General features: G+C 34.6%; 1 protein-coding gene across 2 annotated transcripts; it reads right to left on the reverse strand.

Annotated features, from left to right (window-relative positions):
- Positions 1-143: 143 nt before the first annotated feature.
- Positions 144-27,786, reverse strand: LOC127856180 (proteasome activator complex subunit 3-like). 2 transcript variants are annotated; one of them, XM_052392250.1, is made up of 11 exons: positions 27,618-27,786; positions 16,668-16,700; positions 14,667-14,699; positions 13,233-13,295; positions 11,527-11,619; positions 11,044-11,077; positions 10,376-10,488; positions 10,093-10,161; positions 4,765-4,887; positions 2,805-2,891; positions 144-1,021 (listed from the first exon to the last, which is right to left on the reverse strand). In XM_052392250.1, the coding sequence occupies exons 1-11, from the start codon at positions 27,660-27,662 to the stop codon at positions 941-943; spliced, it is 774 nt and encodes a 257-aa protein (XP_052248210.1). In that variant the 5' UTR covers positions 27,663-27,786; the 3' UTR covers positions 144-940. The 2 variants fall into 2 exon arrangements, with proteins under 2 accessions (XP_052248210.1, XP_052248211.1); XM_052392251.1 differs by lacking the exon at positions 16,668-16,700.

Below are 27,786 nucleotides of genomic sequence, written 5' to 3' on the forward strand. Positions count from 1 at the left end.
GTTGAACAGAGGACGGAACGCTCGACAATGCATAAAGGTTTATGTTCTGTCTGCTCTCAAACCGTCCATAAATTAGAGACAGCCAAACAAATTGTATACTTTCTGTCACAAAAATTGCAAAAGAAAATAAAAAGAACACCATACATGAACGAAACATTTATTGGAAGAAATGTCGAATGTACAGATGAAGGCTAAAACAGTATGTGTATGTTTGCTGAATGACTTCAATGGCACAGGTTCACAGGATTCCTGTTTAAATGATCCCTAGGTGAATACAGTGAATTGGAACATGTTTAAATTTGTATAAACCGCTCAATGTTCTTCTTTCACTATCGTTGTTTTATTTTGTGAAAAATACTTAATATAACTTAAACTAAACATGTATGTTCTGACCGTTTTTTATTTATTCAATGCAAACATGCAAAGTATTTACATTTACAGTCACAAATGCACATTATTCCTACAAAGTAAAACAGTTTACTGTAAAATAAAACAAATTTCAGGATATATTGTAAATTTGGTGATCTTGCTGCTAAAAACACTTCACAATTTTTTTATATGGCTTCTTATTTGTAAAAAGATACTTTACAAATGTTAACATTTAAATAACAAATGAACAATACTGCATGTATAAAAATAAAGAACAGAATTCAAATTACCAGCACCATAATGCATTATAACATTTAAAAACGAAATTCTTTGACAACTATTAGTTAATGGTCATTTATTAACAAAAATAATGCATACAACGTCATGTTAACATTGGATTTTTCTTTTTTTAAATAAATGCATATACATGTATATATTTCACAGAAATGACTATTTTCGGAAACTGATAAATATTTAAGCAACGTTGTTGAATTTGTAAACAATAAGTTAATACGACGTAATGAAAATGTTTCAAAAGAGAAATAAGGACTGTTTCAGGGACCTAGCCAAACTAATAGAGTCCTTCTGCGTTTGCGTTTCGAGGCTTCAGGATCTTGTCTATGTTCTTGATAATCAAGTCATGAAGACTAGCCTGAAAGGAAGATAAGGAAATGAGTGACCTTAATCTCAATATACCATGTGTACTTTTAAAATCCTTTAATTTTGTTTGCAAAAACAAATATAATTAATAATGTTATGCATAACTCTTACAAAATGTGACAGTCTGCATAATTATATAACAAGTTAATGTTAATGTAATAAGCCTTTATTATGACACAGGTTTGGTAATTTAAAATAACAATGTGAGCTGTACAATACAATCAAAGTGTCAAACACATGGATGCCCCCAGGAAATGTTTGAAGACAGAAAAACGGCATCAATATTTGTGTGCTCCATTACCCTATTTCAGCAGAAAATAACAAGAACCAAAATTTTGGCTTCAATTCCTTTGTTAAATATCACAAACACGTTAATGTTCTTCTACACCTGATAAAATCTTTTGTGTGATCAGTCAGGCACTCAAAGAGGATTTAAGTTCAACAAGCAAATACGTTGAATTGATATCCCCCACCAATATGCTTCTGGACACAAAAGTGTTATATTTGACACTCAAAAAAGCATTTTTTCAAGATTCATATGGGCCATAACTCCGTTATTAACAGATGGTGTACAATGCCAGTGGGCGTGCATCATCCTCTTATCCATATATATACTCATACCAAGTTTCAATGAAATCCGCCAAAGCACTTCCAAGATATGGCTCCAGACACACAAGTGCCGGACGGACAGAAAGATGGACAACACCAAAACAATATCCCTCCTCTATGGCGGGGGATAGTGCTGCAACAATACGCCAAAAACCGTATTGCAATATATTGTCAGTTCAAAAACCCGTATTGCAATATATCGCAATATATTGCTAACTTGTACCAAAATTATAACTTGCCAATTACCCGATAATCCCATAAATTCCAATTTTAAAGCAAATTCTGGTAAATATTTACTATAAATGTGCTCAAGAATAATAAGAAACACAAACATTCGCAAATTTCTTAAGTATCAAATACATTTTTGCAATTGTTACTATTTAAAGATGTGATGAAATAACGTCCAACTGGGGTGTTTTTCCCACTGAACACGCGTAATTCAGCTGACGTGATGTTCCCGTTATTATACAACACAAAATACACCCATACTTTCCATGCGACGTTCTACATGTCTGTATAATTTTCGCGCGCTTTTTATTGAGACAAAGGATAAAGCACTTTTTATTTGACGCTATAATTTTTTATTGTCGCGTAAGCATTCAAATTTGGAAGCGTGTTTCCGAAATTCGGATAACAAATAATGCTCAAATCAGAATCGAACGAAACATTTACAGCTGTGCGCAATTAATTCAACGATAATCTGTTCAAAAGCATCGAATGAATGCTCCCATGTAACAACGCTTCTCCGTATAATACACTTTTTAGAATGCTATTTTTACGTAAAAAATAATTTACACTGCTTTGTTTTGTTTACCTTTTTATCATTATTTCGGATGGCTTTTCTGGACGAAATGTGAATGAATTTTTGTAAAATTTTCGTACCGGTATGATGAAAATCATATCGCAATACAATATGCGGATTGCGTATTGCGATATATACCGATATACCGGTATATTGTTGCAGCCCTAGCGGGGGATAAAAACTGGGATAATACTGAATGACCCCCCCCCTCCCACATTTATGGGACAAGACAACAACTAAATTATGTATTTAATAATTTATTTTATTTTCTGTTCTCAACTTTATAACAGATGTGTAACATTGAACATTAGGTGAGTACTAAAAGTAGGAATGGTGTAAGTATGTCATATTAGGGGCCACTTACGTAGTGGTTTCGTAGCTCTGCAGTAGTCAGACGTAGACTGAAGTATTCCTTCTCATCCAGTTCCCTCACTGACTGCCTGTAATCATCCTGAAACAACACCAGTAGCACTGTAAATTGTGGCCAAACATGAACTGGCTAATCTCGGACAACATTTTATGTACCGGCATAAAGGCTGCATTTAGCCCACTTTTCACACAATCAATTTAAAAACCATTGTAAACAAGGGCTGTTTGTAAAACATGCATGCCCCCCATATTGGCTGTCAGTTGTACTGGCAGCCATTGTGTGAATACGACTTTTGTCACTGTGACCTTGACCTTTGACCTAGTGACCTGAAAATCAATAGGGGTCATCTGCAAGTCACGATCAATGTACCTATGAAGTGTCATGATCCTAGGCAAAAGCGTTCTTGAGTTATCATCCGAAAATCATTTTACTATTTTGGGTCACCGTGACCTTGACCTTTGACCTTGTGACCTCAAAATCAATAGGGGTCATCTGCGAGTTATGATCAATCTACCTATGAAGTTTCATGATCCTAGGCATATGCGTTCTTGAGTTATCATCCGAAAATCATTTTACTATTTCGGGTCACCGTGACCTTGACCTTTGACCTAGTGACCTGAAAATCAATAGGGGTCATCTGCAAGTAATGATCAATCTACCTATAAAGTTTCATGATCCTAGGCATATGCGTTCTTGAATTATCATCCGAAAATCATTTTACTATTTCGGGTCACCGTGACCTTGACCTTTGACCTAGTAATCTCAAAATCAATAGGGGTCATCTGCGAGTCATGATCAATCTACCCATGAAGTTTCATGATCCAAGGCGTATGCGTTCTTGAGTTATCATCCGGAAAACATTTTACTATTTCGGGTCACTGTGACCTTGACTTTTGACCTAGTGACCTCAAAATCAATAGGGGTCATCTGCGAGTCATGATCAATCTACCCATGAAGTTTCATGATCCTAGGCGTATGCGTTCTTGAGTTATCATCGGGAAACCATTTTACTATTTCGGGTCACCGTGACCTTGACCTAGTGACCTCAAAATCAATAGGGGTCATCTGCAAGTCATGATCAATGTACCTATGAAGTTTCATAATCCTAGGCCCAAGCGTTCTTGAGTTATCGTCTGACAACCACCTGGTGGACGGACGAACCGACCGACCTACCGACCGACATGAACAAAGCAATATACCCCCTCTTCTTCGAAGGGGGGCATAAAAATCTTAGACAAATGCAAGGCAAAGTCGATTTTGCAAAGATTTATCAATTGTTCTAGACTTCATATTTCTTCGTCTCACAAATGAAAGTCAAAGCATAAGATAGAAATTTTAAGAATTGAAATGGGGGGAAAATGTATTTTTTGCCATTTAACCAATGCTTATTTATGTAAACGAAAAATGCCCCCTACTGCGCCGCTTTGATTATGTTTTTTGACCTTTGACCTTGAAGGAATACCTTGACCTTTTACCACTCAAAATGTGCAGCTCCATGAGATACACATACATGCCAAATATCAAGTTGCTATGTGAAGGGACATAGAAGTTATGAGCATTATTCAAAACTTAAACGCGAAACCTAAACGCAAAGTGTGACGGAAAGACAGACAGAAGGACACTATATGCCCTCCTTCCGGGGCATATAAACACGAAAAAACAAGATATGTGTTTGTCAGAAACACTATGTCCCCTTTTGCACCGCTTTGAAGCTGTATTTTTGACCGTTGACCTTGAAGGATGACCTTGACCTTTCACCACTCAAAATGTGCAGCTTCATGAGATACACATGCATGCCAAATATCAAGTTGCTATCTTCAATATTGCAAAAGTTATTGCAAATGTTAAAGTTGGCGCAAACAAACAAACAAACCAACAGACAGGGCAAAAACAATATGTCCCCCACTATAGTGGTGGGGGACATAAAAACACTTTTAACCAGCAATGCACCTACTATGTGAGGGTATTTGGCCACTTTGGACACCAGTTTGCCTCGCGAGATGTAATATCGTGATATCTGGTCCAGGTAGGTAGCAGCGTCACTCTCAACTTGCCTCGCTTCACCTAAAGTCTCCTCCTGCAGCAAGATAACGGTGGGAAAATTAATGGTAAGAAAATTGTGGGAAATGTCAATAAAATGTACTTGAAAAAGAGTTTTTGCTCACATCAGCAAATAAACAATAACTGGTTTTTGACATAATGCATACCAATTAAAAGGGCATATTACTTTTTTACCCTAAAACTAAACACATATTAAACTAAAGCATCTTATAATTTTCACACATAAATTTTCTAGTTACAGTAATAAATTGTTGAAGCTTTTAAAAACAGATATATACTATGTAATTTTTTTAAGTGAAGCGCCTAAATTGCAATTTAATGAAAATTTTACAACAGCAGAGCTATCAACAGATGTTGCATGTTTAACCTAACCAGAACATCTGCAGATGGGGATGCCAAAGCTGTTATTTGGGCGACTGGTATATTTCAGGCTGTTATGCGAATAGTCAAGCTTAAAATGTGCTTATCATACCTTTATAATTAGTTTTGATTTGTCGGATCACAGTATTAAGATTTAATCCTTTTTCAGGCATACATTGTCCATGCTTTTTTTCCCCCCTGTATCTTGTGGCTTTTTTACAGTGAACTTAATTGGTATCAGTTTTACAAATCGTACTGACATGTCATTAGATCTAAATTATTTCACAAAATGTAAGCAAAATTGAAACTATCTTTGCTATATTAGAAAATAACTTTGGCTCTAGCAGCTAAAGTTCAGTCTCAACATCAACCACCCACATCCGCAGATTTCTCTTGGTGTTTATGATAATGATGCAGCATAAAGAATGATTATAACTGTCAAAAAGTATTTTAATAAAATGTCAAGCGAAGGACAAAATTTCAGACAAGCTGTAAACCTCTAATGACCATAAATAACACTGCAATTTACAAAATCTAGTGTCAGCCTGAGTCTGCCAAACAATCATATATTCAATTATTATAAATCATTCATTTTGACACTGAGTGATCCTCGAACAAGACAATTTCTATCACCAGCATTGCACAATAACATGTCAAATGTCATGAATTTGTTAGCCTATATATCACACTTTAATGCCTAAAAAAATCTAAAAATTGTTGCATTATGATTATGATATAGCAATTATAGCTCTTTCAGTTTCAATATTGAGTTTTTTGTTTTTTACTTGTACACTACTTAAAATATTTAAATCAACATTATATTAAGAGAAAACAATAAGTTCATTAACATTTTATAGGGACTTGTTTACAGATTGTCAAAAGGATAATTTTCAGACTTTTTGTCATAAATTCAACAAATAAAAGGACACAGTATATACAGGAACACAATAACTATGACGACGTAGACTAATACTGAAAGTTCATTTTCGTTTAAGAGTTATCATAACTCATATATTGATAACATTATAAAGCCTTACAAACACAAAACAATTGAAAAATTTCAATTATAATGATAATTGATTGCTCCTCTTGTTTTTCTTATATATTTTGACGATATGTGGACTGCTTATATAAACAGTGCTCCACCTAGGCCTTAATGGAAGGGCGCTTTGCCCTCCGTTCCGAAGCCCCGCCCTGCCTTTCCAAAGGCCCATCCTGTCCTTTTAAATTATTCTTTCCAAATTTACATATAGGATCTTATTGCATAAGTGGTCGTTTTGTTTTAAATTTATTAAACAAGTCATCTAAATAAAGATAAAAACGAGGCTTGTCGAGTTTTCATCTTTATTTAAATGACAAGTTTAATAAATTAAATACAAAATGACCACGAATCTAAGATTCTATTTATAACTTGACCAGCAAATTTTCTTTTTATTTTATGCTCTTACACCGTTTATTCACATTGTAAAAGAGTTCAACTGAAGAAATTTGCTGGAATAATGACGTCATTTTGTAAAAAAAAATGATGTTATTTCACAGTTAAATAACTAGTGTAATAACACCTGTGTAATAAACAAAATTGAGCATTACGTTATTTCACTCCTGGAGCGTAGGTCGTGTTATAATAAAAGTTTCATAACAGATTGTCACGTATTTATCAAATAGCAGTTAATGAAGCAAGCGATCCAGTTCCAGCTGGTCCAAATGCTCTCCTAAGTGTTTAATTAACAATTGAAGCGCTTTGACCAGATATACATGTATCCGGTCAAGCTATGAGTAACCTCCTGAGCCTGTACAATGTATATATCTGCTAAATCTGTGCATATGTCCTCCACTTGTTGGGAGCTTATCTAATCAATCCATATTTGACATCATGCTATTTATAATCCAGATAGGATGGCAAAGTCTCTAAGCATAAATAAGTTAAGAATCAGAATATTCTAAAATTGATTTCAAGTAAACAGACTATAGACAAGCATGGAACACCTATGCACAATTCAATCCACTGGATGTTAATTGCCTCTTTGACCCGATGTTTGATGTGCGAGTCCTCAGATGCTAGTATTTTGGTGTTGTTTGGATCAATCTTGTTTCCTGTGTGGGAGCAATGTTCATATATGGCCTAGTTGGATCTGGCTACATGTTCTTTCAGTCTTATGTCCAATGATTTTTCTGTTTCACCTATGTAATTGTTTTTGCATTGTTCACATTGTATGTACTAAACCACCCCATACTTTTTCAATTTGTCTTCTTTAACATGAGTTAATTGTTGTCTGATTAAGTTATATGGTCAATTGTACATGTAGACACCATATTTCTTAAATGTTCTGTGCAGAGCTTCTGATGTGCCCCGGATGTATGGCATACCAATACATTTGTATTGATCATTTGGTTTTTGTTGGTGGATTTATCAGGTGGTGTTTTGTCTTTCTTCTTTGGGATCGTAAACATCCACTCTGAATAACCGTTGGGCCTAAGTGCAGTTTTGCAGTAGATCACAAACTGTCGGTAGTCAGGACATTATTCCACCGAGCAGAGAAAATAGTCAGTGAGAAACATGACCAAAAGTCAGAAATTGAACACTGCAAAACTGCACTTAGTGCCAACGGTTATCCATATACTGAAAGAACATGTAGCCAGATCCAACTCGCACATCAAACGTCGGGTCAAAGAGGCAATTAACATAAAAAAACGAAGACCGTTGCTAAACCGGGACAAGGGGCTGGTACTTCCGCCGGTGAACAATTCTTTCCTCCTGTCACATGACCATCCTACATCACATGACTCACTCAACTGACCAGCACATCGCTGATGAAGACTATGTGATATAGTCAAAATATTCGATAAAGCAAATATTGCTCTGCGTTATGAAATTTATTGACTAAAATCTTAATCATTGTATTGTCTGATGTAAAACACTTGTAAATTATCTCAAAACAAGGGATGTGTTCGTCAGAAACACAATGTCCCCTATTGCGCCGCTTTTAAAAATTCTTTTTTTCTTTTTTACCTTTGACTTTGAAGGATGACCTTGACCTTGAACTTCCACCACTCAAAATGTGCAGCTTCATGAACACCGCTTTTATTTTTATTTATTTTTTGACCTTTGACCTTGAAGGATGACCTTGACCTTGAACTTCCACCACTCAAAATGTGCAGCTTTAGAGAACGCCACTTTGAATTAATTTTTTTGACCTTTGACCTTGAAGGATGACCTTGACCTTGAACTTCTACCACTCACAATGTGCAGCTTCATGAGAACGCCGCTTTGAATTAAAAAATTTTTTTTTGGACCTTTGACCCTGAAGGATGACCTTGACCTTAAACTTCCACCACTCAAAATGTGCAGCTTCATGAGATAAGCATGCTTGCCAAATATCAAGTTGCTATCTTCAATATTGAAAAAGTTATGGCCAATGTTAAAGTTTTCGAACGGACAGACGCCATATATTTGACATTTGACCTTGAAGGATGACCTTGACTTTCACCTTTCACCACTAAAATGTTCAGCTTCATGAGATACACATGCATGGCAAATATCAAGTTGCTATCTTCAATACTGAAAAAGTTATGGCCGATTTTAAAGTTTTGGGACTGACGGACAGACGCCATATATTAGACATTCGACCTTGAAGGATGACCTTGACCTTCACCTTTTACCCCTCAAAATGTGCAGCTCCGTGAGATGCACATGCATGCCAAATATCAAGTTGCTATCTTCAATATTAAAAAAGTTATGGCCAATGTTAAAGTTTTCGGACGGAAAGATGCCATATATTTGACATTTGACCTTGAAGGATGACCATGACCTTCACCTTTCACCACTCAAAATGTTCAGCTCCATGAGATACACATGCATGCCAAATATCAAGTTGCTATCTTCAATAGTGAAAAATTTATGGCCAATGTTAAAGTTTTCGGACGGACAGATGCCATATATTAGACATTTGACCTTGAAGGATGACCTTGACCTTCACCTTTCACCACTCAAAATGTGCAGCTTCATGACATACACATGCATGCCAAATATCAAGTTGCTATCTTCAATATTGAACAAGTTATGGCCAATGTTAAAGTTTTTTTCGGAAGGACGGACAGACTGACATACACACATACTTACATACTGACTGACGGACAGTTCAACTGCTATATGCCACCCTACCGGGGGCATAAAAAGTTATGGCAAATGTTAAAGTTTTCACACGGAGAGACGCCATAAATTTGACATTTGACCTCGAAGAATGACCTTCACCTTCACCTTTCACCACTCAAAATGTTCAGCTCCATGAGATACACATGCATGCCAAATATCAAGTTGCTATCTTCAATAGTGCAAAAGTTATGACCAATGTTAAAGATTTTGAATGGACGGACAGACGCCATATATTAGACATTTGATATGAAGGATGACCTTGACCTTCCACCACTCAAAATGTGCAGCTCCGTGAGATGCACATGCATGCCAAATATCAAGTTGCTATCTTCAATATTGAAAAAGTTATGGCTATTAAAGTTTTCGGACGGACGGACAGACTGACTGACATACACACCTAATGACATACTGACACACTGACGGACAGTTCAACTGCTATATGCCACCCTACCGGGGCATAATAAACAACAGGAAAGCTGTGTACTCACAATCATTATCCTGTTTTCACTTTAAGCTTGGACGGATTTCTATCACTACTTACAACATGCTTAAGTTAGTACTGGTTCTTCCAAGAAAACAGGCTTAAGTGTTAAATATGTTAAGGTTGTTGTTTCTGTTTGTTGATCTATCTATCAAGCTGGGTTTCATGAACACAATCATACTTAACAAATCTATATGAAATAACTCAAATAATGCTGTTAAACTCACCTGTATGGACACTCCGAAGTTATTGCCATCTTCAATTTTGGGAATGAGAAAGGAAATCCACATCTTTATCTGGAATAGACAAACAAATCAACACCGCTCTGTATAAACCCTTTACCACTTAGATACGTATTTTCACACATTTTAAGTCCAAGTGTGAACCCAGTTGGTATATTATGAATCCTAATTCAACCAGCGTTAATAATGATGTTGCATTTTGACATAATAATTCCAGTCTCAGATGCAGGTTTAGGTTTTTTTTATATGGACTTTGCTGTAAACTTACTGTGTTAGAGTGATCTATCAAGTCTCGGATGTATGGCTTCAGTTTCTCAGATATGTCAAGCAGCTGTTTGTTGATGGGGACAGGGCCACCAGGCAGGCTGTGCACTTCTGTTCCTGTAATAAATGTCATATTATAAACATATGGGCCGTGCTCTGTGAAAAGGTGGTTTAATGCAGGTGCATAAAGTGTCGTCAAGGATTAGCCTCTGCCAACTGTGCAGGCTTATTATAGATGACACTTTCCGCTTTAACAATATTTTTCAGTTAAAGAAAGTCTCTTCTTAGCATAAATCCAGTTTAGGCAGGAAGTAACGTCCCCAATTAGTTTGTTGGGACTGCACATGCTTACCTTGGGCAACACTTAATGCACATGCATTAAAGTTAAAACCACTTTCTAACAAAGCATGGCTCTGTTTTATTTAAGTCTATAGTGATGCATGTTGTATCAATCTTCAATACAAATACCTTGTGTTACACGCCTTTTTTTCTCAAATTCGTTTTTGTTTTAGAGTTCAAACCAAACGTAATAAAAATACTGCCTGCCCAAGAACAAAATGACAATTATTTATAATAGAAAATTAGAATAATAATATTGTATCAAATAACTGTTTAACTTTCAAATGAAAATGTAATGGCATAAAAGATGTGTTTCAACAAAAACATCCTTACCTTGAATATCATGTTTCCTCTTTTTTGTTGTAGGCTGAAAAACAACAATTGAATATATATTTACTTTAAAGATATATAGCTTACCAACACAACAGCAGAACATATTGTTTTGAAAATTTAAACTCATTATCATAAAACTTAAGATACTATCAACTTAATGTTTTATATATAGTTAATCTACTTAGCTTTATTTTCAACTGAATAAATGTAATGTACAAACAACTCATTGAAAACAAAGGGTTTCAAATAAAGAAATTAAAATATCCACTTGAAAACATCAGCAAATAATAGACTTGTTTCAATTTATAGTAAAGGGAGTTACACAGAAAAATGATTTACATCCAGTTTTCGCCTTATACTAATTTTAACTCAGAATTTTGTCAATCCCCTTCTATATTGGATCACGAAAAAGCCAAAAGCAATGTTATTAATCAAAAAGTGGTGAAAAAAGCCCAGTAAATGCCAGTTAGTCCACTTGGTCACCTCATCCGTGCCATTGTCTTTAAGGAGGACGGGGTCTGGGTAAGAGATGTTGAGGTCACTGTGGATGTTGTGTAGCCGGTCCAAGCTGAGACTCTGAAACATGCAGATACAACTGTACATTCCAGACAAACTTGCGTGAAACATAAATGACTCCTGACAAACTTTGCAAAAGTGGTGAAGATAGGGAGAATAAATACGCTATTTTTGTATAACAAACTTTTTTTAGTTAAAGGTAAATAAATCAATATTTCTGACTAAATTAATTACATCTGACTTTACAAGCAATCAGACATTTTCCAATTACAAAATCCATAAGCAATTCACAATACACTCAAGCTCTTGAATTTCTATGTAATAACAAGAGCTGTGTATGTCAGAAACACAATGCCCCCTACTGCCCCGCTTTGATACATGTTTTTTACCTTTGACCTTGAAGGATGACCTTGACCTTTCGCCACTCAAAATGTGCAGCTCCATGAGATACACATGCATGCCAAATATCAAGTTGCTATGTGAAGGGACATAGAAGTTACGAGCATTTTTCGAAACCTAAACGCGAAACCTAAACGCAAAGTGTTACAGAAGGACAGACGGACGGACGGACAGACAAACGGACGGACGGTCCGATCACTATGTGCCCTCCTTCGGGGGCATAAAAACATGGAAATATAAAACAAGTCGTTTGAGGATTTATTAATTTAACTTAATGCTTAAATATCCTCTCAGCAGTTTTTAATGATAATGGTAAGCCCCTATGCGGCTGAATACAATGCTAATTTTCCAAATTGAGCTATACCTGTGCAATTGCAAATTGGTGAGGAAAAAAGCTGTAATAACTCTGTAATAGCTGTGTGTAATGCAATATTGCCACATAATAATTTGGCTTCCACTCAGATCTAATAGTAATACACACAGTTGGTAACGATTTGATGTAAAATGTAGTCTGTACCATTTTCTAGCATTAAAAGGGGCAATAACTCTAGTTGTATGTGTGTCATCTGGCCCAAATACAATTATTACCCTGATTTTAATTCATTAAAAACCAGTGCCTCTTTGGTTCAGATTGGATAAAAATTCTATAATGTTCTAAGATTGACCTTATTGTGGAAGGCATGCAGTTTATGCAGGAGGGGTCCCCTATACCAATATAGCCCACCCGCAGATCCACCACTGCCGACTACGTCCAGGTTGTAGCACATTAAACCATGAATAACACAGTAGAACCATCACTGATAGTCCTCTTTGCTCCTGTGGTGCAGAAGAAACGCCATCCCACTACTTATTGCACTGCCCAAATTTTTATAACATACTTAACTCCTTCCTTTCAAATCTGCTACATCCATTGATGTTAAATAATCAACTATTTGGAGATAATCCAAATGCTCACTAAGTACTTCAGGCTCAGGACTAATGAGCTAAAAATACAGCTTCCACCTCAAAATATATACTGGTACTGAACCCTTTACCACTTAGGCACAAATTTTGACGCATTTGTAGTCCCTTCAAAAGTTAAATTTCATTCAAGACCTTTCTTACTAAATTCAAGTTTAAAGGCTTCATTTCCAAGCCTTAGATACTGATGAGCAGCAAACAGCATAAAACCTGAACAGACTGTGAGTTACTGGCAGGTGATTCAGGTTTTATGCTGTTTGCACATAGCCATTTTTAGTTTGCTTCTGAGTGCGAAAGGGTTAAGAATCTTATACCTTGTGAATTTCCTCCAGTTCAATGATTTTGTGGGGGAACACTTCCTTTACCAACTGCTCGCCCTGAAAGTCAAATAAAGTGTTGGCCATCAAAACATGTAATTTAGCAGTAAAGCATACAGGAATACAAAAAATAATACCAAAATCAATCACTGAATGTACAGTCCTTATTCTAAGAATCGCAGAAATAATTTTATTATTTTGCTTATTTTGTTGTAATCTATGGTATGATATATATTTTCCTTCAGTTCTGCAGTAGAATACCAATAAGTTATATAACTGCAACATGCAAATTTTTTATATTAAACAATAATTTTATAGAACAAGTTTCTTTCTTTCCAAATGTATTTTGCCGAAATAGGCTTTTTCAAGTTTGTTTTTACAAATTGGCTACATTTTCTTTATGTTACTCAACAAAACAATTAAATTAACTTTTATTCCTACTGGATACGAAACAAAGAATAATTATATACATAATATTTTTCAATACCATTTTTCAAACTGTTTAAACATAAATAATTAAAATGTTGTTGATTATACAATGTATTCATATGATATTACCCAATTTTGTATTTCTAACTAATAGAAATTATTTGATTTTCATAATGTTAAAAAACTAAAGTCACATTTAAAAACTTAACAACCTGGGCCCTCGTTTTGCACTTTTTACCCCCATCAAAAAAGTAAACTTTTTTCTCCAATTTCAGCTAAAAATCCCCCCCCCTCCATTTTTTTTTCTTTTAAAACTTTTATACCAGGGTTTTTTTACCTTATATAACAGACGCCGAATATCGGCGTCTTCCCCAACCAAACTAGGCTGGTTTTTTCCCCTTTCAGAACCAAAAATTCCCCCTAAAAAAAAAAAAATTTTTTTTTTTTTCATGATTATAATATCTCAATTCTTTTTCAATTTAATCTTGCAAAACGTAATAAATTATGAAAAAAACAATGAATACAGTGCAAACATGTACAAATGTATTGTTATAATGAGAGAGTAAGTAAACAAATCCCCCAAAAAGGGGAACGCCGCGAAAATTCCCACGCGCACAATTTTTCCCCAAGTGGAAAATCCCGCGTAAAATTTCCCCCACATAAGGGCTAAAGGCCCCTTCCCCCACAACCCAAAAAAACCCTGTATACCTATGTTGCCAGCTGGTATCGTGCTACTAACCTTTGATTAAATGTATATTTATGTAAATCACATTAAATTATAGCAATTTTAGGTGTTGAATGGTTGGTGAAAAGATCTTTAAAAACGTCCCCTTTTCGCCCAAAACAACGCGAAATTCCCCCTTCTAAGGGCCCCGGCCCCAATCCCCCAAAGTGTAGCAAGGGCCCTGACAACAAGTATCTAGATGGCAGGAAGAACAAATATTATTAGAATATGTCACTGGAATCTAGTTGCCCATGCATACATATGCCTCTAGGTCTTACCTCAGACTTGAAATGATCTTTGAAATCTTGAACCTGAAATATATGATACAAAAAGTTTTAAAAAAATAACTTCAAATACTATTACTGGTTTTTCTTTCCAGATTCTTAACAGCAAAGTGAAAACATTTTGATTAATGAATATCTCTTACACAATTATAGGCTTAAGTGATAACCATATGCCTGAATTAGACACTTAACAAATATAATGTAGTATGTCTCATGAGCAATTATGATTGGATTATAACTGTATTATTTTACAATTTATAAAATATATGGAAAACAATAATAACAAGAGCACCGCCTTGCCGGTGCAGACCGCTATTTTTCTTTTTAAAGGTGTAGGGACCTATCTCAATTTCAAACACAAAGGAGGGAGTGGAGAGGGGTGTATAAAAAAATGCAAAAAAAAATTAAAAAAATTTGGAGGGGGGGGGGATTCTTGGGTGGGATGGTTGGACGGTATTTCAAAAATAAAATAATAAAAATAAATATTTGTGGTTGAAAAAAAAATGGGTTGGGGGGGGGGGGTATAGTGTGAGGGTGTGGTGGTCATTTATTAGATCTTTAAAAAAAAAATGTGGGGGATTGGGGGGATTCGGGGGGGGGGGGGTGATGGTTTGGGTGGAGTCTATTGTGGTATGTCAGGTAAGAGTTGTTTTGTCAAAGTATCAATCAAATCTAATCATAAATAAAGAAGTTATGGTAACTTAAGCAAAATTTAATAATTTGACCTTGAGAGTCAAGGTAATTCAAAGGTAAAGGTAAAATTCAACTTGCCAGGTACAGTAACCTCATGATAGCATGAAAGTATTTGAAGTTTGAAAGCAATAGCCTTGACACTTTAGAAGTAAAGTGGATCTAAACACAAAATGTAACCATATATTCAAAGTTACTTAGTCAAAAAAGGGCCATAATTCTGTAAAAATGACAACCAGAGTTATGCAACTTGTCCTTTACTGTCCCCTTATGAAAGTTTGTGAGTGTTCCAAGTATGAAAGCAATATCTATGCTACTGTAGGGGTAAAGTGGACCAAAACACAAAACTTAACCAAATTTTCAAGTATAAAGGGCCCATAATTCCGTCAAAATGCCAGTCAGAGTTACATAACTTTGCCTGCACAGTCCCCTTATGATAGTTAGTAAGTGTTGTAAGTATGAAAGCAATAGCTTTGATACTTATGGAATAAAGTGGACCTAAACACCAAACTTAACCAAATTTTCAATTTTCTAAGTATAAAAAGGGCACATAATTCTGTCAAAATGCCAGTCAGAGTTACATAACTTTGCCTGCAGTCCTCTTATGATAGTTAGTAAGTGTTGCAAGTATGAAAGCAATAGCTTTGATACTTCAGGAATAAAATGAACCTAAACACAAAACTTAACCAAAATATTCAATTTTCTAAGTATAAAAAGGGCACATAATTCTGTCAAAAAGCAAGCCAGGGTTATCTAACTTTGCCTGCCCAGTCCCCTCATGATAGTAAGTAAGTGTACCAAGTTTGAATGCAATAGCATTGATACTTTCAGAGAAAAGAGGACCTAAACACAAAACTTAACCGGACGCCGATGCCAACACCAAGGTGATGACAATAGCTCCTAATTTTTTTTCAAAAAATAGATGAGCTAATAAAATGACATTATTGCTTCTTCCAGGATTTACCAGTCATATTAATATTGAAGTAACATTATTACATGTGCTTACAAACAATAAACAGAATTAATCTTCAACAAACAAGTAACATACAAACAACAAAAACAGTTAATCTAAAAAGAAACAAATAACTGAAAACATAATTAACATTTAAAAAGCAGGGATTCTTAAATTTTAATACTTCAGCACAGCTCAATTATTTTTTAATTGAATTTCAACAGATGAATATACACTTCATACATTAATAATTATATGCAGTGTACTTTTAAAATAAGTTTTGTATAGGACCTGAGATTGACAATTAAGAATCCCTAAATAGAAAAATACAACAAAATGTAAATTTCATGTACCCGATCTTCTTCCTCAGGCATGGCCGTTTGTTTCTTAAAGGCAAGAAATGAATTGTTTATTTTATATACTGTGAAACCATCATTATTTGTGGGACATCAATTGTTGTAACTTGTTGATTTCATCATTGAAAGATAGATGAACTTCTAACAAAGATTCTAACAAATAATAATGTCCAATGTTAAAAAGTTCTAAGACTGAATAACAGTATGCATGAAAAACATAAGCCAGAGCTCAACATTAACGGTTGTGCTATTGCCCCTGGCAAGTAAAAGTTGGGTCCGGGCAAGTTATTTTCTAATCTAGTTGTCCGCCAGGGCAAGTGCAAAAAAGAACAAAGAGCATTTAATTTAGACTTCAATTGCTGTAATCATTTTGTTATATGTGCAAAAATAAAAAAGGTTTTGTGGTGTATCATTTTGATCTATATTCAAAAACGTGAGGTTTACAGTTAATGTGATATTTCATTTTTGGGCAAGTGACTTTATGTTCAGGGCAAGTAGATATTCTATGTACTTGCCCGGCAGGGCAAGTTGGTTTTTAGGTTAATGTTGAGCCCTGTTAGCAGCGATTTTGTTTGTCCAATTGGGAAAAGTACCTGTACTGGTCCAATTGGGAAAAAATTGAGTCGTGAAAACCCTCAAATTGGGAAAAATCGAGTCGTTAAACCCTCAAATTGGTGTATTTGTTTTTATGCTCCCAAATACTTTAAAATTGATAACTAAGTGTTTTCAAGCTGTCAATATTATATTTACATGTACCTAGGTTCAAACCATAGAGCTGCACAGGGAAACTAACAAAATGTTGCATTTTCCAAAAAAAAAAAAATTTATTTTCTTTTATTTTTTTTACCTTTAATTGGGAATTTTTTGGCCAGCAATAGACCGTTCCATAATCGATAAATTGACCGCCGCCATATTGTCAGTCACGTGACTGTCCGCCATTACACTGCTGCTAACTTGTGTGAGTCTGCGATTCCAAAAGCCAAAGACGTAGAGAATACCCGCTTCACCGTTGTCGGATAAATAAATTACTTAATGAATTAATGTGAGGCGATTATCACATTTTTGTTGTTAAAATGATTGTTTGAAGTTGAGATTGATTGTTACAAATAGAATGTTTAAAATGCTTTCGTGTATTTGTTTTTGTTTATATGTAATCAAGTGGTAATCATCGGCGAAAATTTGCTGGTTCAGTCGCTCATACTATGTCTTTGATTAGACTTGTTACTTTTAACGTTTCACAAACAATTCACGCATGTATTGTTGTGTTGATTTTAATAGCCGCAACATCAAGCAGATTATATTTTAATTAATACTTATAAAAGATTCTCGCGCAATTAATTACCGCTAATTGTTTGTAATTGATCTCATTTGGTAAAAATCTACATTCCAAAATCATTACATATTATATTAAGTATGATATTATTTATACGCCTTCCATTATTTTTCTTGTTCTAACTGATATCAGAGATAAAAAAATGTGGTTTGGATTTATATTAATTTTTTTAGATGGAATTTTGTCACGTTAAAAAACGAGCTTTTTATCATGAGAGAGTGATATTGATCTTGACGACCTTTTATGTGATTATTCGGAAGATGAAGAGAATGCAATCTATGTGATATATCTATATTTTCATCTTTGAATCATTTAACAGCTATAAAGCTAAAAATACTAAAAATTGTATTTTATAGGTCTTTGAAGTAACGCAAAACATATGGATAACAACACCAAATGTTTAGTCAATTAATCAACACAAAAAAACTCCGATAAAAAAACACCTAAATAATATTTCAAAAATATATTATTAAGCGCCAAACGAATTTATTAATACATTTATTTGCAACTTTAAAAACGCGGCATAAGCATCAAATTAAAGATTATCTGAAGACTGAAAGGCCGACAATTTGACACAATAAAGAGCTCTATGCATAAGCCGTAATATTTTTTTTTGCAGAAAAGCTTCAATAAATTACAATAGTAATACATCTAATTATAAAAATATAATTATCAATGGCATGAGGACGCTAGTGTGATAAATAAATGAGTGTTAGAAAGTGTAAGGAGTGCTTTGAAAATAAACATACTACAAAGCCATATTAAAAGCAAAGGACATGACAGTATTTACATGTAATTTTAATTTGATGGGTTTTGTACAAATAATGACGCTATTGAGGAATATTAACATACAACTGAAAAAACACAACTTCATATGATGCAAATTGAACTGTGTACTCATGTATATTGAAAACTCGTTACTAGTGAGTATGAGTGACACATATCTAACATTTTAACACACATATATTTATATAAATATATATTTTTTTAAATATTTTTTACTTCTGTTTGGTGTCAAATGTAATTTATTGTTTTATGATATCGTTCAAGCATTGCCGTAACATCAAATCTTCATGCGGAATGACGTAGTTTTAATTAACCGATACCCGCTAAATACGTTAAATGTTTTATTTTTATAATTTTTTTTTAATACTTTATTTTTTCATAAATTAAACGGGCTAGTATCTTTACGGTGTACAATTTCTGATATTCTATATTGGACATAACTTTTAATTTGTAAAATATGTAACATATCTTATTTACGCAACTGTTAAGTATGTCGGAGGTAAATTATCTTACCAAATGACTGCTTAATACTACCAGGATGATGAGACATGGTGGCATCATCAATTGTGTTTAATGACCAGATTGTCATCTGCCACCCAGTGTGGTTTATGACACCATGTGGTTAGTTAAGTCTGGACCATATCTGATCAAAACGAGATAATCGGATTATGCAGAACAAAGGGGCAATTAAACACTGGAATGCAAAGGCATACACGATTTAAAGATTGATGCAAATAATCAAATGAAAAATATTGCATTTAATTTAATTAAATGCTTTTTTAATGTGTCAATGTGTTAGTTTTCCAAGACAACCAAGACCATGTAATGACGGCCTTAGAATTTAGAAAGAAATTCATCCGTTGAATAATCGGTGCTCTCTTATATATGTTACCGATTGTAAAGCAGCAGTGTAATGGCGGACGCGGAGAGAATTCAGGGGAGATAATTATGTAATGACTAAATTATGGAACGGTCTATTGGGAAATTTGTAGTTTTTTCGTAATCGGGAAAGTGCCGTTTACCGGTACAAGAAGGAAAAAAATCGCTGATTAGTATCCAATTATGTCACTCTTCCCACTTTTCTCAATCCACATAACTCCAGATACTCCACCAAGGGGAATTCAATGCACTGTGTAATTTACTAACACTTAACATTTCTTGTAAACATTCATGCAGTTAAACTTAATCATTAGGGCTAAACTTTTTAGGTACAAATTTTAGGATTAGGATTAGGGCTTATCGTAAATAACTTTCATGACCAGTGTTTGCATTGTGTTTTTCAGGGATGTTATCACTGACACAGTGCCTATACCGCGTGACTTTTTAAGATCTGTGTTGGGAGACCAAAGCAGGACCCAGTTAACATTTTTAATGATGTCTTTTAAAATATTTCGCCATTTTTAATGGGATAAAGTGGAGAGCCCGCTCATTCTTGAGAGTTTTCTATAGGTATCATGATCTTTTAAAACAAATAAGTATTTTTTAGTAAAGTGCAACCAGGCGTTTGTAATATGAAGTTCCCACACTGACAGTGTTCATACAGATTTTCTCCAATGAAATTCAAGCACTTTTTAAGCACTTTTCAAGGGAAAAAATCCAAATTCAATCACTTTTTTAGTCCGACCTACTGAAAACTGTATATTATTCTGTGGCCAATACTGACAATATAATATTTTCGCTAAATTGGTCTCTTCTTGCCTAACATTATATGTGAATTTCAACAGTCTGCACTACCCTGCTACAGTAACAACTGCTTAATCAAAAGTAAGATATTTCATTATGATATAGTAATTGACCAAGGCATTACACATACCAAAAAAAACCTGTTATTTGTATTGAATATCATTATGTATTCTAAATGTTCATAACAGATATTCCAATGGTATAATATAGCTGCTACAAAATGTTAAAGACAATTATGCATCTGATACAAATTAATTCTGAAGTAAAAATAGAAAAGTACAAATGAACAGAATCTCGCAACGGCAATATAAAATGCCATGTATTAATTGAGGCTTGTAAAAATTATACTTATTAAGTAATTTTCTACAGCAGGTACACATGTAAAATCTGTTATAGATGCAATAGTGTACTGTATATGTTCAGACTGAGAGCCTGCACTCATTTAAACAGATTGCAGTTTCTTCACAGTATCATCTTATTTATTTGACAATCAGTCAAGTGCAACTTTTTTGTCTTTTGTCTTTTGCAGTACGTCTGAATGAATTGGGTTAACCAAATGAATTTGCTTCACAGACAAGCTGCCTTTTAGGTGGCTTTTCAACGCTGATTCCCCCATACTGTCGATCTCTATACATGTTCTGCGTTCTTTACAATATGCTTTGACTTTAGAATCGGCATTGTCAACAACCCAAGGGAACTTCAAAAGCCACCCTTTCTGAAAAATGCACTTATTCGCTGGCATATTTCAACTTGTCAGCATCTGCATACAACAAAAACCGAAGTAGACCAATTGGCGGAAGATAAGTAGTAGTTGCCTCCCTTATGTACTAAAACCAGACCCAACCCGTACCGATCCAGTACCTGCACGTATGAACATATTGGAACCGTCATAAATCGTGAAAAAAATGACTTCCGGCTCGCAGAAATTAAATTTTTTTATCTGTTTTTCAAGCACTTTTCCAGCCTAATTCAAGCACTTTCTAAGCACTATTCAAGGCTATGGTTGAAAATAAGCACTTTTAAGCACCCCAGATCGTTTTTAAGCACTTTTCAAGATAAACCTTGATTTTCAAGCACTTTTCAAGGTCTGTGCAAACCCTGACTGATCGGGCATTTTTCTAACCGTTAATGAAAAATGCTAATGTCTTGAGTCTTTACAGCAATTTAAATATTTTATAAAATTTATTAAAGGAATGAAACAAAAAATGTATATCAAATCGGACATGGTCCATATAGACCTCAAGTCTGGGCAGTATGCTCCGCAAATCTGGGCTGTATAATTCACGAATCTGGGCAGTATAGTTAATGGTCCCTCATTCCTAGTGCAGCACTGAACTAACATTGTAACTAGTTGCAATAATACAACTCCCAGCCAGCTATTGACCCTCCGGGTCGCTGGGAGTTGCAACTGACAACCCAGAATCCGGGCATCAGTTTAATCGGAAATATTAGCATAAATAAACACAAATAGATCGTAAATATATCCATAATGTGCAAATAAAAACTAATTACATGATATGTTATGCTCGCATAATATTGATATTAATCCAAAGTTTCAAACATGTAAACGGTTCTTTTAAATGTATATGTTTTTGCAATGGACAAAGCCGAATTTTCCGAGTAATTCCGAATTCGAAAATACTAAGGGTGTCAAGGAACTCCGTGTGACGGTATATCGTAATAGTCTCCCCTCGGTACGCTTCATGATATGCCTTCGAGTCCGTACAGTACAGTACGGCATTTTCCATGACGCATTTCAAGGGAAGTAACTGTTATTCGCCCAAAAAAATGGCAGAAGTTGAATTGAAATCACCTCCAGCGAGCTTCTAATAAAAAATATGGAAGCATTTTGTATTATCAGTCAGAAAGTGGTAGGCATTTATTTTGTATAAACATTTGCTTTATATCACGACTTTAGTCGCTACGAATTTCCTGAGCAGGAGCTGTAATTTTGTGATTCCGCTGAGAATTTCGCAAATTCTTTAAAACCATTAAAATTAAATTTCAACCACTCAAAAATGTGCTGTGTCGCCTACGTCATGAAACAAGATGCAATATCTGAATGGTTCTAAGAATTGTGCTTGGAGTTTTTTACGGCACAAGCAAAGATAGCCAGTTTGACTAGTTGGTAAACACGATTTTTATCTTAAATAATCTATCGAAGTAAAAGAAACAAAGCAGTCCGTATTTTTTTAACATATTCATCATTTCGTGTTCATATTTAATCAAAGTTTAAGATTTGTAAATAATAATAACTAATTGTCAATTAATGTACTTTCATGACATTATATGGTATTTTGTATATTGTATGACACATATGTAGAGGTCTTTAAATAAAATTGAAAAATGGTTTTAAATGGTTTTTATGTTGTTTCCATCTGACGATACGTATCGCGATACATATTGTATTGTACACACTTTACCGGGATCATTTTGTATCGTAAGGTGAGCGTATCGTGACACCCTTAGAAAATACACTATAGACTATGGACTATCTCCAGAATCCTCGCCGAGATAGATCTCATGTCTAATCTACCAATCGTAACATACCGACTATCTGCTGAACATCCGTAAGATAGATTGATTCTGCAATTCAAAACTTTGGCTTTCCATTTTATAATGATTTTTGTATAAAGTTTGTTTTTTTTTTAGTTTTTCTCCACAATTCACTCGAAAACTGATATCGGTAATACCAGGTATTGTGTTTGTAACAATGTATTATGTTGATTGAACTCCATTTTATAGACATACACGAGGCATTATTTTTTGACATTAAAAAATGGGTTAACAAGAAGAACTCTGGGCTGTACGTATGTACTTATAAAAGCTCAGAGCATTCAAGAAGAACTAACTTTGTACCCAGATTTATCGTGTAAGTACCTGTTATCGAACAGCACCTACCGTAATTACTCTATGTTTTCGGACACTTAAAAATAATAAAAATTTTTCGTGTCCGAAAACTTAGATACGAAAAATATTCATAAAATACAGGTGTCCGAAAACTTAGAGTCGAAAATTGAAGTGTCCGAAATAGCGTCAATTGTATCAACGACTACGGGTAATAGCACGTGCTTGTAAAATGCCATACCGTATAGTATAAATTACAGTTATATGTGTTTGCACTGCATTTTAAATAATGTTAAATGCTTAATTTATTTGACAGATCGTTACTACAAGGTTGTACTTTGACCAACGAGTTCAAAGATGAGCATGTGATGTACCCATACTCGCTAGTATTGTTCATTTCCGATAGTTGTTGTCTTACACCTTCTATTGTTCGTAAAACTTGCAATAGGGAGCATCACACTTTGAAGCGTTTAGTATTTGCCAGTTATTTTACTGAGAAGGGGAAGTACCATTGCGGTAGATAATAGCACAGTTCTGCTGTGACGTCACTAATTGCTAAGCTGACCGATACATAGGTCACGTGGTTTAACTACAGACAAAGGATTCACTCATGTGGATTCACTCACTACCCCTGGTACTTCTCATAACGCTTATGCTATCGGGCGAAACCATTGATTCATACCGGTTTACAAGGTTATTAACTATATAACGCAAATGTAATGGTCCGTTGCCCTCAGGCATGCACCTGTCATGTTTTATGATGTTAATCTGGTTGTAAAACCCCATGATCGAAGTGTCATTAGATATCGAAAACAGGACCGAAATTTGGTAAAATAGCGCTGTAAAATATACTGTCCGAAAACTTAGAGACATTAATTATGGACGAAAACTCGTGTGTCCGAAAATTAAGAGTCACGAAAAATAATTATTTTTGCTAAAAAACGGGGTGTCCGAAAACTTAGTGTCCGAAAACATAGAGTAATTACGGTATTATCGGACGTTTTGTTTTGGTTTAGTATGCACATGCCCAAAAGTGCGCATGGCGTCACATTGATAAACAAATGGTCGCACATGAAGTCCATGACCTACTTGCCTACTTAGCTTGAAACAAATGCGCAAAAAACAGGTTAAAGGGATGCATTTATTGTTATCCACCGTTTTATGTGTTTTTTGCCATTACTTTTTGAATGCATTTATCAAAACGTGCATTTACACACCAAAAAGCATATTTCCGTTTGCAATTTTGATTGCAGCAGACGCAGATTTTTTCGCCAAGTTTGGGTCACGTGATAGTCATGTGACTTTGTATATACTGGATTAGTATTTATGAAGTGTCGGGTAATAGGTTATGTTTACATCGGCCGCCATTTTGTTTTGTTTGCTAGAGGTGACAATAACCAGGGAATCATTGTTATAAATTTTTGAAGGTAGTTTGCTGGAAAACTTTACAGATAAATCATTCAATTATTGAACTGTTATACATTTGTTAAAACAAAATGTTTTTGTCATTTTAAGTGTTTCAATTTTAAGGAAATTTAACGTAGTTTCTTAGGTGTTCGATAACTGGTTCGTCAACCATAAATCGGCGAATGGCCGATTCTTACCAATGCTCACTACTTATTAATATTTTTTTAAATCTCAAAACAAGTATGACTTTTTATCTAGAAAATAGAGCATACTATGTTAGTGTGATTGTGTACTTAAATTTATCCCACAAGTGAAGAAAGGTTTACATGGCGAGGCTTGCCGAGCCTTGTAAGCCTTTCTGAGACGAGTGGGATAAATTTAAGCACACAATCACACTAACATAGTATTCTATTTATCCTACAATATTTTTTTATTTAATTTATTTCTGATGCAATAAAAAAAATAGACTTAAATTTATAAAATAAAAGCAAAAACACATTACAATAGCTGAATCTAACATTGCATAGTAATATTATTTGTGATCTTTCCCGTTTACGGAACTCGAAATAGTCCTTAAGAATTCCACGAAAAAGAAGATAAATGAGACAAAATATCGCTATACGCCTCGATTCAAATTTAATCAGCGTTCCAAATGTTACACATTCAAGTAGAAGACGGTTGTGTTCAAACTACAATTCTTGTTTCATCACTGTAAAATACCTAAAACAAAAAAGGCTGCCATTTTGAAATTTACAAAATGTGTAGAAACCTATGTGAAGTTGTGTAGATTTTCTAGATTAAAGTCATTTTTACGTTTATCCTACAGCTAAATGATTTTATAGAACAAATACGACTCATAAAGAAAAGATAAGGTTTTCTCAACGGTTATTTTTAGATAAGGTTTATTCCACAGTTTTTTTAGAACATAGGGACTACTTTTTTTGGCCTTTCACCCCTGATTGCGTCATTCAGGTCATTGGGTACGCAGTCGTTTAACGAGTTAACGAGTGTGTGTGTTTACGATGGATTATTTAGAGGATAATACACGGCTGAGATGGGCCGAGCAGTGATAATCGGCCCGCAGGGGGCATAACCCTGGTTTGCGACCTGGGGCGGATTATCACTGCCCAGCCCGGCTCAGCCGTGTATTTACGTCTAAAACATATATCTTACTTTTATACTACATTATAGATTGGCACAGGTTTTGAGTCATACTATAATACTATTTTGGTTCTTCACTAAAATTTATTAAGAACCTGCATTCCGTACTTTTATTTTCATTCAATTGATTACGCAATTTATGACATATGTTGTGTGATGTAATTTAAATGAGAAAACTAGCTAGACGCTTTGGATTTAAGGACAACTTAAATTCGCACTTGGAGGGGTTTTATTTAACAACTAAATATTTTTTAAGCATCGAACGATTATTGTGTGTGTTTACGATGGATTATTATCATATTATGAATGTGAATAACAGTGTTGGGATATAAAACTAAAATGATACTGGTGAGATTGCATTTTTGATTTCGTTAAAATGTCAAATGTGCTCGAATAACGCGATGTTTTGTTGAACAATTGATGGATTAAATTTAAGAAAAGTATCAGTGAATTGTTCTTTACCTGTTCGAAGAAAATCGATGTTGAGTTAAAAGGGTAATTTCTTTGATGAATAAGTCGTTCCTTTGTCAGTCGATCAAAGAATGTCTATTCACAAAGAATTGCCTGCTTGCATCCAGTGCGTTCAAATGAAAAAGATGGATGGCGATGAAGAAATGTGTCCAGAATTTAAAATCGTCATGGAAGCAAATTAAACTTTACGAAAATAAACATGGATGTGGCTATTATACAACTTCGGTGAGTAAAACAATAATTTTATGTAAGTATAAAGTGTTTAAAAAGAAGAGTTGTTTAAAGACTAAAATTAACAATATCAGCAGGAATAAATGCTTAATCATGCTTCATGTAGCCACGGTATGTGTCTACACATTTTGTAAATTTCAAAATGGCGGGAGCCACGTTTGTTTTTTGTTTTTTTACAGTGGTGAAACAAGAATTGTAGTTTTGACACAACCCTCTGTATTCTACTTGAGTGTGTTAAATTTGGAACGCTCATTACATTTGAATCGAGGCGTATAAAGATATTTTGTCTCGTTACTTTTCTTTTGCGTGGAATTCTTAAGGACTATTTCCATTTCTGTAAACAGGAAAGATCACAATATATTACTATGCAATGTAAGATTCAGTTTATTTCATGTGTATTTGCTTTTATTTTAGGAATAAATTAAATAAAACAATATTGTACAGGGCCCTCAATCTGTCAAATCCACGGCCGAAATTCGGCCGCATTCCCCACCCCCTTTTGGGGGAAAAATTCCCCCCCCCCCCCCCAAAAAAAAAAAATAAAAAAAAATATATATATATAATTTTTTTTATAGATAGATGTCTCATGATTATTATATCTCAATTCTATTTTAATTTAATCTTGTCAAACATACTAAATTATGAAATAAGCAATGAATATAGTGTAAACATGTACAAATGTAATAATTAGATAGCAAGTAAAAAAATCCCCCAAAAAGGGAAAACGCCGCGAAAATTCCCCCTTCTATGGGTAGCGACCACCTTCCCCTAAAATGAATTGAGGGCCCTGTTGTAGGATAAATAGAATTTATGGCAAGCCTCGCCATGTAAACCTTTCTTCACTCGTGTGATAAATTTAAGTACACAATCACACTAACATAGTATTCTCTATATTTTACATTACTTTACTGAGTTAGTAAATATTTTCGGCACACACACTGGGAGCTTACCCCACCTACTAACAATGACTAAATGAAAGAAACAGCTGTCTTCATATTTGATGATCGATATCTGTTGACAATTGATACCTTGTGGGCCATTGCGTCTCTCGACTTTTTCGATTCCTTCGTCATTATTTTATATTCTTCCGAATAAAAATTATCTGCGTAGACTTTAGCTGTCTTTTTAACACAGTATTTTCAACGGTTTGGCGACTACTTTCTGGCTTTACATTGTTCCCATCGTATGAACGTACAG

The sequence above is a fragment of the Dreissena polymorpha genome, chromosome 13 (assembly GCF_020536995.1).
Source record: "Dreissena polymorpha isolate Duluth1 chromosome 13, UMN_Dpol_1.0, whole genome shotgun sequence".
NCBI classification, from domain to species: Eukaryota; Metazoa; Mollusca; class Bivalvia; order Myida; family Dreissenidae; genus Dreissena; species Dreissena polymorpha.

Bases quoted from the DNA above. Each gene is read 5' to 3' on its own strand.
- LOC127856180 (XM_052392250.1), bottom strand. From the start codon at position 27,662: ATGACGAAGGAATCGAAAAAGTCGAGAGACGCAATGGCCCACAAG. The intron at 16,701-27,617 runs GTATCAATTGTC...CTTGCCTTTAAG, and splicing joins GAGACGCAATGGCCCACAAG to AAACAAACGGCCATGCCTGA. The intron at 11,620-13,232 runs GTATAAGATTCT...TGCATGTTTCAG, and splicing joins AACTGGAGGAAATTCACAAG to AGTCTCAGCTTGGACCGGCT.